Genomic DNA, 14,155 nt, shown 5'->3' with positions numbered 1-14,155 from the left:
CTCCATATGTCCATATATGGGTGTGTTGGTCAGATTGGCGGATCTGGACAACCGCCTATCAGACAGCATCTTTCAAGACTAATCATTAATACTCATCTGGAGAATTCACTAGGTAGTTGAAAATGTCAGGATATGCCACTCCTCCATTTAGCTGGGTTATTTTCCCAACTATTCAGCCAAGTTAATTCTACAACAAGTTGACAACGGTAAAACACACCGTCAGAGCTCCGGGGTAGGTAGAACATATTAGTAAGCCCGTGACATATTCAAAATATAGACATGAAGTTGAGCGCTGAAATAGGCATTTATGGACATAAGGTCATCCCTACAGTCTAACTAGCAGGAGGTACATAAGGGAGTTCCCTGACCGGGAATCGAACCCGGGCCGCGGCGGTGAGAGCGCCGAATCCTAACCACTAGACCATCAGGGAAGTGTGAGAACCTCTAGCAGTAATTTCAGCCATCCAGGTATTCTGTATTATTGACACTTGTTTTGTGAATATTAGACAGGCAATGGCCTCTTCGGGAACGATCTAAGTTATTGTTGGATCTGTGATTCTCGACAACTGGATGTCCATATACAGTATGCCTATATATGGGCATATCGGTCAGATCTGCAATTCTAGACAATCTGGATGACTCAAGGCCGGGCACCTTGCCAAGGCGTGCAATGAGTTTGAGTTCACTCTGCCCTATTCAGTATATGGGCGTAGCTTTGCATTGGTGGTTCTGGACAACCGGATCTCCATATGTCCATATATGGGTGTGTTGGTCAGATTGGCGGATCTGGACAACCGCCTATCAGACAGCATCTTTCAAGACTAATCATTAATACTCATCTGGAGAATTCACTAGGTAGTTGAACATGTCAGGATATGCCACTCCTCCATTTAGCTGGGTTATTTTCCCAACTATTCAGCCAAGTTAATTCTACAACAAGTTGACAACGGTAAAACACACCGTCAGAGCTCCGGGGTAGGTAGAACATATTAGTAAGCCCGTGACATATTCAAAATATAGACATGAAGTTGAGCGCTGAAATAGGCATTTATGGACATCAGGTCATCCCTACAGTCTAACTAGCAGGAGGTACATAAGGGAGTTCCCTGACCGGGAATCGAACCCGGGCCGCGGCGGTGAGAGCGCCGAATCCTAACCACTAGACCATCAGGGAAGTGTGAGAACCTCTAGCAGTAATTTCAGCCATCCAGGTATTCTGTATTATTGACACTTGTTTTGTGAATATTAGACAGGCAATGGCCTCTTCGGGAACGATCTAAGTTATTGTTGGATCTGTGATTCTCGACAACTGGATGTCCATATACAGTATGCCTATATATGGGCATATCGGTCAGATCTGCAATTCTAGACAATCTGGATGACTCAAGGCCGGGCACCTTGCCAAGGCGTGCAATGAGTTTGAGTTCACTCTGCCCTATTCAGTATATGGGCGTAGCTTTGCATTGGTGGTTCTGGACAACCGGATCTCCATATGTCCATATATGGGTGTGTTGGTCAGATTGGCGGATCTGGACAACCGCCTATCAGACAGCATCTTTCAAGACTAATCATTAATACTCATCTGGAGAATTCACTAGGTAGTTGAAAATGTCAGGATATGCCACTCCTCCATTTAGCTGGGTTATTTTCCCAACTATTCAGCCAAGTTAATTCTACAACAAGTTGACAACGGTAAAACACACCGTCAGAGCTCCGGGGTAGGTAGAACATATTAGTAAGCCCGTGACATATTCAAAATATAGACATGAAGTTGAGCGCTGAAATAGGCATTTATGGACATCAGGTCATCCCTACAGTCTAACTAGCAGGAGGTACATAAGGGAGTTCCCTGACCGGGAATCGAACCCGGGCCGCGGCGGTGAGAGCGCCGAATCCTAACCACTAGACAGACCATCAGGGAAGTGTGAGAACCTCTAGCAGTAATTTCAGCCATCCAGGTATTCTGTATTATTGACACTTGTTTTGTGAATATTAGACAGGCAATGGCCTCTTCGGGAACGATCTAAGTTATTGTTGGATCTGTGATTCTCGACAACTGGATGTCCATATACAGTATGCCTATATATGGGCATATCGGTCAGATCTGCAATTCTAGACAATCTGGATGACTCAAGGCCGGGCACCTTGCCAAGGCGTGCAATAAGTTTGAGTTCACTCTGCCCTATTCAGTATATGGGCGTAGCTTTGCATTGGTGGTTCTGGACAACCGGATCTCCATATGTCCATATATGGGTGTGTTGGTCAGATTGGCGGATCTGGACAACCGCCTATCAGACAGCATCTTTCAAGACTAATCATTAATACTCATCTGGAGAATTCACTAGGTAGTTGAAAATGTCAGGATATGCCACTCCTCCATTTAGCTGGGTTATTTTCCCAACTATTCAGCCAAGTTAATTCTACAACAAGTTGACAACGGTAAAACACACCGTCAGAGCTCCGGGGTAGGTAGAACATATTAGTAAGCCCGTGACATATTCAAAATATAGACATGAAGTTGAGCGCTGAAATAGGCATTTATGGACATAAGGTCATCCCTACAGTCTAACTAGCAGGAGGTACATAAGGGAGTTCCCTGACCGGGAATCGAACCCGGGCCGCGGCGGTGAGAGCGCCGAATCCTAACCACTAGACCATCAGGGAAGTGTGAGAACCTCTAGCAGTAATTTCAGCCATCCAGGTATTCTGTATTATTGACACTTGTTTTGTGAATATTAGACAGGCAATGGCCTCTTCGGGAACGATCTAAGTTATTGTTGGATCTGTGATTCTCGACAACTGGATGTCCATATACAGTATGCCTATATATGGGCATATCGGTCAGATCTGCAATTCTAGACAATCTGGATGACTCAAGGCCGGGCACCTTGCCAAGGCGTGCAATGAGTTTGAGTTCACTCTGCCCTATTCAGTATATGGGCGTAGCTTTGCATTGGTGGTTCTGGACAACCGGATCTCCATATGTCCATATATGGGTGTGTTGGTCAGATTGGCGGATCTGGACAACCGCCTATCAGACAGCATCTTTCAAGACTAATCATTAATACTCATCTGGAGAATTCACTAGGTAGTTGAACATGTCAGGATATGCCACTCCTCCATTTAGCTGGGTTATTTTCCCAACTATTCAGCCAAGTTAATTCTACAACAAGTTGACAACGGTAAAACACACCGTCAGAGCTCCGGGGTAGGTAGAACATATTAGTAAGCCCGTGACATATTCAAAATATAGACATGAAGTTGAGCGCTGAAATAGGCATTTATGGACATCAGGTCATCCCTACAGTCTAACTAGCAGGAGGTACATAAGGGAGTTCCCTGACCGGGAATCGAACCCGGGCCGCGGCGGTGAGAGCGCCGAATCCTAACCACTAGACAGACCATCAGGGAAGTGTGAGAACCTCTAGCAGTAATTTCAGCCATCCAGGTATTCTGTATTATTGACACTTGTTTTGTGAATATTAGACAGGCAATGGCCTCTTCGGGAACGATCTAAGTTATTGTTGGATCTGTGATTCTCGACAACTGGATGTCCATATACAGTATGCCTATATATGGGCATATCGGTCAGATCTGCAATTCTAGACAATCTGGATGACTCAAGGCCGGGCACCTTGCCAAGGCGTGCAATAAGTTTGAGTTCACTCTGCCCTATTCAGTATATGGGCGTAGCTTTGCATTGGTGGTTCTGGACAACCGGATCTCCATATGTCCATATATGGGTGTGTTGGTCAGATTGGCGGATCTGGACAACCGCCTATCAGACAGCATCTTTCAAGACTAATCATTAATACTCATCTGGAGAATTCACTAGGTAGTTGAAAATGTCAGGATATGCCACTCCTCCATTTAGCTGGGTTATTTTCCCAACTATTCAGCCAAGTTAATTCTACAACAAGTTGACAACGGTAAAACACACCGTCAGAGCTCCGGGGTAGGTAGAACATATTAGTAAGCCCGTGACATATTCAAAATATAGACATGAAGTTGAGCGCTGAAATAGGCATTTATGGACATCAGGTCATCCCTACAGTCTAACTAGCAGGAGGTACATAAGGGAGTTCCCTGACCGGGAATCGAACCCGGGCCGCGGCGGTGAGAGCGCCGAATCCTAACCACTAGACCATCAGGGAAGTGTGAGAACCTCTAGCAGTAATTTCAGCCATCCAGGTATTCTGTATTATTGACACTTGTTTTGTGAATATTAGACAGGCAATGGCCTCTTCGGGAACGATCTAAGTTATTGTTGGATCTGTGATTCTCGACAACTGGATGTCCATATACAGTATGCCTATATATGGGCATATCGGTCAGATCTGCAATTCTAGACAATCTGGATGACTCAAGGCCGGGCACCTTGCCAAGGCGTGCAATGAGTTTGAGTTCACTCTGCCCTATTCAGTATATGGGCGTAGCTTTGCATTGGTGGTTCTGGACAACCGGATCTCCATATGTCCATATATGGGTGTGTTGGTCAGATTGGCGGATCTGGACAACCGCCTATCAGACAGCATCTTTCAAGACTAATCATGAATACTCATCTGGAGAATTCACTAGGTAGTTGAAAATGTCAGGATATGCCACTCCTCCATTTAGCTGGGTTATTTTCCCAACTATTCAGCCAAGTTAATTCTACAACAAGTTGACAACGGTAAAACACACCGTCAGAGCTCCGGGGTAGGTAGAACATATTAGTAAGCCTGTGACATATTCAAAATATAGACATGAAGTTGAGCGCTGAAATAGGCATTTATGGACATCAGGTCATCCCTACAGCCTAACTAGCAGGAGGTACATAAGAGAGTTCCCTGACCGGGAATCGAACCCGGGCCGCGGCGGTGAGAGCGCCGAATCCTAACCACTAGACCATCAGGGAAGTGTGAGAACCTCTAGCAGTAATTTCAGCCATCCAGGTATTCTGTATTATTGACACTTGTTTTGTGAATATTAGACAGGCAATGGCCTCTTCGGGAACGATCTAAGTTATTGTTGGATCTGTGATTCTCGACAACTAGATGTCCATATACAGTATGCCTATATATGGGCATATCGGTCAGATCTGCAATTCTAGACAATCTGGATGACTCAAGGCCGGGCACCTTGCCAAGGCGTGCAATGAGTTTGAGTTCACTCTGCCCTATTCAGTATATGGGCGTAGCTTTGCATTGGTGGTTCTGGACAACCGGATCTCCATATGTCCATATATGGGTGTGTTGGTCAGATTGGCGGATCTGGACAACCGCCTATCAGACAGCATCTTTCAAGACTAATCATTAATACTCATCTGGAGAATTCACTAGGTAGTTGAAAATGTCAGGATATGCCACTCCTCCATTTAGCTGGGTTATTTTCCCAACTATTCAGCCAAGTTAATTCAACAACAAGTTGACAACGGTAAAACACACCGTCAGAGCTCTGGGGTAGGTAGAACATATTAGTAAGCCCGTGACATATTCAAAATATAGACATGAAGTTGAGCGCTGAAATAGGCATTTATGGACATCAGGTCATCCCTACAGTCTAACTAGCAGGAGGTACATAAGAGAGTTCCCTGACCGGGAATCGAACCCGGGCCGCGGCGGTGAGAGCGCCGAATCCTAACCACTAGACCATCAGGGAAGTGTGAGAACCTCTAGCAGTAATTTCAGCCATCCAGGTATTCTGTATTATTGACACTTGTTTTGTGAATATTAGACAGGCAATGGCCTCTTCGGGAACGATCTAAGTTATTGTTGGATCTGTGATTCTCGACAACTGGATGTCCATATACAGTATGCCTATATATGGGCATATCGGTCAGATCTGCAATTCTAGACAATCTGGATGACTCAACGCCGGGCACCTTGCCAAGGCGTGCAATGAGTTTGCGTTCACTCTGCCCTATTCAGTATATGGGCGTAGCTTTGCATTGGTGGTTCTGGACAACCGGATCTCCATATGTCCATATATGGGTGTGTTGGTCAGATTGGCGGATCTGGACAACCGCCTATCAGACAGCATCTTTCAAGACTAATCATTAATACTCATCTGGAGAATTCACTAGGTAGTTGAAAATGTCAGGATATGCCACTCCTCCATTTAGCTGGGTTATTTTCCCAACTATTCAGCCAAGTTAATTCTACAACAAGTTGACAACGGTAAAACACACCGTTAGAGCTCCGGGGTAGGTAGAACATATTAGTAAGCCCGTGACATATAAAAAATATAGACATGAATGAACAGTCAGTCGGGATCGGGATTTATTATTGAGAATTCCACTCTCTGTTAACATTATGGGTAACTCATTCAAGTGGTAAATTAAATGTGAAATACATCCTATATTGAGAAAACAATGTTGACAAAGACACTTCATACATTTGGAAACATTTTTTTATTCAAATCAATAGTCTTCAGTTCAGTTCAGTTTGCATGTTCTCCCCGTGTGCCCTAGGGTAGGTACTCTCACACAAAAAACATGCAGTAATCTTGGTGTCTATACTCTCTCCCCCTGGTCAGCCTGGGTGCCTGATGGAGGGGAAAGGAACTAGTTAGAATTATGTGTTTCTTCCATGTGCTACTTCCTACCAGGGAAACTCTCCCTTTTCAGGTGATAATAAGCTCATTCCTCATGCATTGAGGTGAGAGCGCCAAATCATAATCACTACTAGACGATCAGGGATATGATTGAGCATTTGGACTTTTAGGAATCAAGGCAACTGGCAGGAATTCCTTCTATTCAGAAGGTGTGGGTGGGATGGTGAAGGTGTGAATGAATGACCTTACAACGTGTTAAATAAGTAGGCTTCTGACATCTGTTTTCAACTAGCAGTATTGAGTCATAGTAGAGGGAGATTAGCTTGAGAGCTGGGCCACAAAATAAAATAAAAATCGTGAGGCATGGCAAGGGGAACCCCCTGCAATTCATGCAGAGCCAAAGTTGGGGTCAACATGATGGCACCCGCACACAACCAAAAGACAGGATGAAGAGACAGGGAGCCTCTGTTACTGAATAAACACTATGTTAATGATTACTATGGGAATATAAAGCTATTTATTGAATGATCACTTACACCACCTTTAAATTAATTTTGTGATATGATCAGATTAGGGATCAGAGGGTAAATGCTGAACTATTGTTCAGCATTGTTCAGGCTTCCTGTAGCCTGTTGTGTAACAATCGGAAGGCACAAAAGACCCCCTGACAAAGGCAACAGGGCAGAGGGCCAGTGGCGCAATGGATAACGCGTCTGCCTACGGAGCAGAAGATTCCAGGTTCGAGTCCTGGCTGGCTCGTAGTTTTCTCTTATGGGAAATAATTGTTAGGGAATAGTTTTATACTCTTTTTAAAGGTGGTGCCAGAGTCACGGGTTATGTAAAACTCAACATGCACTTGACAGACAACGGGAGGGAGTTTTTGCACAGCGTCGAGTTGGCCATAGCTAAATATCCAACCAGATATAATAATTTATGGACATCAGTCATCATGTACGGACAGCTGGAGGTGCATAAGACTGTGAGGAGTAGGCAACCGTCCATACCACTGAGCCGACCTATAGACATCCAGTTTAGTTGTCCATGATGGGTGTAAGCGGCATCATGGCCTCTACGGGAAGCCCTCTATCTATTTAGAAGGAGGTTCCCTGACCGGGAATTTATTTAGAAGGAGGTTCCCTGACCGGGGAAGCGAACCCAGGCCACAGCGGTGAGAGCGCCGGATCCTAACCACCAGACAGACCATCAGGGAGATACCACTTTTGCCTCACATCACTGATGACCTATCACTAATGTCTCTGTTGGCTACTAAAGCATAGCTTTAGAGCTCTCTGCTGTCTGGTTACGACTGCTGCTCGGAGTTCTAGAGTTCTCTGCTTTTCTAAATCCTTTAGACCCGTTATTGACCTTATAGCAACCTTGAAACGTACCTTAGTTACGTCACCAAGAATGGTGTTCCCTGACATACATACATACATACATACATACATACATACATACATTATTTTCAGTAAACTTCGTATTATTAACATTCAACCCACTACCTGGCTCTCTTACTATTAATATAGCCTATGTCAGACGTGTGTGTGTGTGTGTGTGTGTGTGTGTGTGTGTGTGTGTGTGTGTGTGTGTGTGTGTGTGTGTGTGTGTGTGTGTGTGTGTACGGACGAGTGATTTGTCAAACGTGGGTTGCATTTGGTTTCCTATCGAAGGTGTCCTGTGACTGTCGCATCCCACAAAGCATACGTATGCAGGCCACACAATCGGATGACTAACCATATGCGGTGTAACAGTGTGTATGTCAGCGACCGCAAATACACACTATTTTCCTATATAATAAACAAATCATCATGCCATGATGATCACTATGAATCTCAACACACCGTGAGCCTGTAGATCTGCTATTTATTTGAGTTATGACATTGTCATACTAAAAACCCTAACAGTTTTATTACAAAAGATTAAATATGGAGATAGACTAACCTTTCTGTCCGATGGTGACAATTTAACATTTTCAGTCATGCCTCAGTGGTTGTGTGTGTGTATCATTGGGAATGGTTCTATCCCTCTGTTCTTTAGTATTCATGTGGGAGCTTCTCCAACACTATCTCTGTGTCTAGTAAGATCATATCGCTGTGTGACACGCTAACATTATTGTATGCTTAGATGTTGAACAGTATATTCCAGATATTGGAACATACTGTTCAAATCTCTCTCTCTCTCTCTCTCTCTCTCTCTCTCTCTCTCTCTCTCTCTCTCTCTCTCTCTCTCTGTAAAGGTCATATCATATTTTCTGTATTTCATTCTCTCCTGGGGCACAAGTGGAAAAAAGTGTATTATAAGAGATGAAGAGTGTATTGTTTGTCTCTTTAACGAGTTGAGTACAATGGAAACCAGCTGTGCTACCGTACTGTTAGCTAACTTGTTAAAGTATTCAATCAATCAAATCTCTCTCTCTCTCTCTCTCTCTCTCTCTCTCTCTCTCTCTCAGGGTTCCAATCTGATTCACCAGAAGGTGTCCCCTCCCTCAGAAGGTCATGGGTCACCCGTCCTGTCTTTCATCGTGCTGGAGCAGTTCAACGGCATTCGATTGGTCCAGGTTTGTGTGACGAGATATTCAGCGCTATAACATCAACAGAAATAAACTTTAGTTTTCAGACCAACAGTTCTTGATGTTTTTTGTTGATACTCTTGGCCATCAACCCTGTGAGCAGCGATGAACAAGTTGCAGATCTAAAATTCCACAACATGACGTGTTTCAACACGTGAGATTGTAGATCTGCAAATTTCTTGGCTAATGTTCTCCCCAGAACAAAGGTCAGTTTGTACACAAATATTTAAAAAGTACATCACCAAATGTCATAAAAAGCAGAGGCACGGTGTCTGTTCTGTGTGACGTTAAACGTTGTCCGCACCCATGTGTCACAGGGCATCCATCAGTCGCTGGCTGCACTCAGCAAGGTCATCCGAGGGACATCACTGCTCACCGCAGACGTCCAGAAACTGGCCACCGCCCTGCTCAACCAGGAGGTAGGAACCAGTTTTGCCAGATTTTGTGAGAGAAATGAGCGACCACTGCCGACCAGGTCTGTTTATTGTGATGGACAGAGAGAGAGAGAGAGAGAGAGAGAGAGAGAGAGAAAATTCTGGTCTGAAAATGCTGATCTAAAAGCAAAAGTTTTGGGTAACAATCCTTATTTATGTTTTAGCCATTCATTTGTAAGAAAATTGTAATTGTAAAAAGTTGTAATGCGTAAAATCACAGACATCAACGATCATATCAGACTTGTGTGTTGTTTTATTCAGCGTGGGGAATGGAACACTGAACAGCCGGTATGGTAGACACCGAGGGACAACACTAGACAGTGGCTACGGGCAGCCTATATGCAAAAGGCGAAACCTGGGCACCTGGGGCTTCCTGAGTAAAGACATATTCATACTCAGTTTTACGTGATAAGGTGACCACCGAAAGCGTGGTTAGTAAAAAAAGAGATGTGTTTGGGTGAGCGGTGAGTCGCTTACGACCGCGGCGTGACGTCATGTTGTAGTTTTCGGTGGTCACCTTATCACTTCAAACTGGAGTATGAATAGGCCTTAAGCTTCAAAAACACACTAACCACAAAATAATAATAATAATAAATAGATACAAAATAACATGGTTAGGGGAAAGATCGACAGTGGGAGAAGGATCAAATCGTGTGGTCAGGGAACAGTTTTTGTTTATGTCCATCTCTGTACGGTTGCCTGTTTTAAAGGCCCTGTAAAACCATGAAGTGCTTCAAATAAAATGGTTATGATAAAAACGGATTCCAAGAGAGCCGCGCAGTAGTAAAATGCAGGAATAAAATGTATTTACTGGCTCACAGTGTGTGTATATTAAATAAATAGTATTGTGTTATTGAATCCTCATCAGGATCTGTACACTAGAGCCACTCATAGAACCCTGAAGCACTAATAAAAAATGTTTTGTCATTATAATTATTATTCTATTCATTCACATCCCGTTGAATTTCTGACTGTGCCTGCAATGATGATTATTAGACTGTAATATTTCCATTGAGATCCAAAATCATTACAAAACAGAAGGAGATGCAGGCATGAGGTGGGCTGTTTAGAGAGAGCGAGATTCTGTGACACAGAAGGGGAAATTACGTTCTCATCTGTATGTAGACATAATGTTCAAAAGTAAAGCAGCAGGACGGTGCAGGATTTTGCGGCTATCCCGCTCCCGATGCACATGGGGAGCTCTACCTCCAACCTATCTCCATGGTGGGCAGGAACCTTTGCCCCAGCACCAGGATCGTATGCAGGACTTACAAGTTGGCCAAGCACATCTAAACTTTAATACAGACAATATAAATAATACAATAAATAAGGTCCACTCCTTACACAGTATGCAGCAGATTAGGCAAACATGACGCCAGCACAAATGAGTGACTCATTGACAGCATTAACAGCATCGTAGTTCAGACCTTCAGTTATACCTCTCTCAAACGCTAGGAGACACAGACTATTTTGGCGAGAGGTTGTCATTGTACTTCTGCGTGCACGTTTTAATCTTTGTACACTAGTAAACAGGCGTTCAACAGTATATGTGGCCATTGGCAGTGTAATTAGTGCCCTTAAGAAGTAATGGACACTGGCGAAAACATCAGCTGAGCACGCATCAAATACCTTCAGTAGTGTCAAATGTAGCTCCCTTGCGTTCTTTGATAGCAAGGTAGAACAGGTATCCCCCACCCTTGCGAGCAACATGCTGCCCCATTGTTCTAAATTTCGAGACTTGACCAGGCCGTCTCGACCTTGTTGCTGTCCTGCCTGGCCTGGCCTTAGTGTGAATACGCCCTGCACCAACAGCACACCCCTTAAACTGCATTTGACGGGATCCGTGTCATTTGGATTAATCTGGCCCAGCGCCAATGGCGGGGATTAACGTTAATTGGTCTTTTATAGAGCGAGATGATACTCACTTTAGCATTGGGTTGCTAGCTGATGTTGTCAACAAGACTGGAGCGCACCATCTTGAATTTCTTCATATTCGGACGTAAAAAACAAATCCATCCATCCATCCTTGTCCCAGATGGCATTTCTGGGTAAAACAAGGTTTATTCCATAGCCGACGCCGTGATCCTCGCAATCATGGTTTCTCTGCCCTCGTCGGGAGACCGGAAGTGATATGTAACATACACACACTATTTAGACAACATTACATCCGGTAGTGAATTTGTGGCTCTTCAAAATAAGGGTTGAACGGGGGGGAATACGAGGGAAATTAATGAATTAATCCTAGCGGGGAATGTATTATCTTGCTTCTCTGTCACTGTCAGGTGGAAACGTTGTATGTCGAAAACGGAAAGAAATGTTCCTCTGTTCCAATGGATCCAATTAATCCTTAATTATTTTCATTAACTTGGCTATAATCTACTAGTTCACATCAATCATTGCCTCTTAACTCAGATACACATAGCATGCGTAATGTGCGTCACGGTCTCACGGACGGTGTCCAAAAGAACAAACATACAAACCATCCACGCACCGCTCATGGTGTGTCTCGAGAGTTTACAGAGTTATTTTGGGCACATAATAACGAGTCGTGCCGACGGCAGCTAATACTAAGCATTTTGGAAACCAAATAGCCTGTAGCCTACAATGGACTGTAGCATTGCGTGGTCATCATGTAACTTGCTTGTAGCTACGTGCTACCAGCGGTGCTACAACAACAACAATCAATGTTCTATTCTCTCACTTCTCTGCTGCTGCTCTGAAACGGCAGTCATCATCATGCATGCAGTGCGCTGCGCACCCCCGCCCCCTCCACTCCTCCAGTGTCACATACACAAAGTGAAAAAGAAAAAATCACGGAGCCGAGGCTCGGCCCGATAAATTAGCATAATCTTTGGGCCCGGTTCGGCGGCTTAGGTCGTGTTCGGGCAGAGTTCCTCTAGAAGAAGCATAGCCTATACTGTATACTAAATTTGTGTTTACTCAATGTAAAAAGACACTCTTACAACTAAATACCAGCATCAGCATGAAAATGTACTTACAGTACCAATCTAAGACTACTCTATTATACTGTGTATATATATTATATAGTCAAACGTTTTCAAAAATAGAAAAGTCTAAAATATTTGTAATGATCTAAATCTGTAAAGTAACCAGTAGTTTTCAAATAATTGTAGTGGAGTAAAGTACAATATAGTGAAATGCATGTTCTTTCAAATAAATGTACTTAAAAGTTACTTTCCAGGACTGATCAGGTTCTGTATGTTTACAGTAAAAGTAGAGGAAGGGAGTAATAATAAAGTTGTGGTAGCTGTTCGTCTGGATAGACCGTTAATAACCATCGCCTTTTCTCTTCTTAGTAGCGTGTGGTGCAATATACGTCATTTGAACAGTACACACACACACACACACACACACACACACACACACACACACACACACACACACACACACACACACAAAAGGCATTGTTTTTGTTGTGATGTAGGCGCCTCTGTATCACGCGCGCATAGCGCATGGAATCTGTTTTGTACGATAAAGCAGACGGATCTCACACTGACTTCCCCAAGGCCATTGCATCAGCGCCATGCTTCTTTTTTCTCTCTCATCTGCATTATATCTCCTTCTCCTCCCTCTCCCTCTCCCCCTACCTCATCTCCCAGGGGGGGCGCTGATACGATCGCCTGACCGCACGCACGCACGCACGCACACACACACATACACACACACACACTGTGCTGTGTGTATAATTAACTGCTGTTCTTTGATTTCAACATACGCTTAGTCTAGAATACCATGGACCTTCACATGCTAACACGTGCAAAGAAGATGTGACACAAAAATAAAAACCACTGTTTGTGCTCACAAATTGATGCAACTCCTCCGGGTGAACGGAGTGACCTTGAAACATGCACGCACACACACACGCACACACGTACGCACAAATATAGCTGTTACATTTTGGGACGTAAGTTTTGTGCTGTAAATGCCATTCATATTGGACTTTTCTGTGTGGATGTATGGGCTGTCAAGGCCAGAAAGTAGTTTTTTTGGCACTCAGTAGGCGTTCCTGCATAACTTCCTGGTTTGATGATGATGTCACGCACATACCCTCTATACTCGTCCTGATGAGCAGGCTCGTCTTAGGCGTTTGATATCGCTATAATATTGCCTCGCTGTGTTTCTTTTTTGGAACCGCTCTGGTTGCTATGCACCATTGTCAGTAACTATAGTCTATATATTGTAGATGTCTAAGTGATATGACGAAGTAGACTGTGCCAAATATAGCCCACTGCTTTAAGTAAGAAGGGCACGTTAATAAATACATTTATAAATGAAGAGAAACCAATGTAGGCCTAATAGCCTTCTTGATTTAGGCTGCAACCAATTAAGCAAGTTGTACATGAGGCAGTGATGAGTTTCATATGCACATCTCAAGACACACAGGGACTCAGGGAGTTATATAAGGTGACATTCACACCAGAAAGCTTTCCTGCGATTAAAACGAATCGTGCTGCGCATTGTCAGAAAGTGCACTTCGTTTGGCAGGTGTGAAGACTCATTCGAATCCTAATGCGTATCAAAGAACCGCATTCTACTCCGAGCAAAAATGGGGGTTTCGCTTCGCTTCCAATCGCGCTTGATTACGATTCGGTGCAGG

The 14,155-nt window shown here is 43.9% G+C and overlaps 1 protein-coding gene across 1 annotated transcript in view; it reads left to right on the top strand.

Moving 5' to 3' along the window:
• The window catches only part of dync2h1 (dynein cytoplasmic 2 heavy chain 1), a gene marked incomplete at its 5' end in the record, with an annotated part of 668,232 nt that overhangs the window by 609,680 nt on the left and 44,397 nt on the right, over positions 1-14,155 (top strand). The window contains 2 exons of the mRNA XM_079513540.1: positions 8,984-9,091; positions 9,421-9,522. Coding sequence (XP_079369666.1) covers positions 8,984-9,091; positions 9,421-9,522 — 210 coding nt within the window. The remainder of the gene's footprint in view (positions 1-8,983; positions 9,092-9,420; positions 9,523-14,155) is intronic.

Source organism: Electrona antarctica (genome assembly GCF_951216825.1).
Source record: "Electrona antarctica genome assembly, chromosome: 11".
Lineage (NCBI taxonomy): Eukaryota > Metazoa > Chordata > Actinopteri > Myctophiformes > Myctophidae > Electrona > Electrona antarctica.
This window is presented reverse-complemented; position numbering and strand designations above follow the sequence as displayed.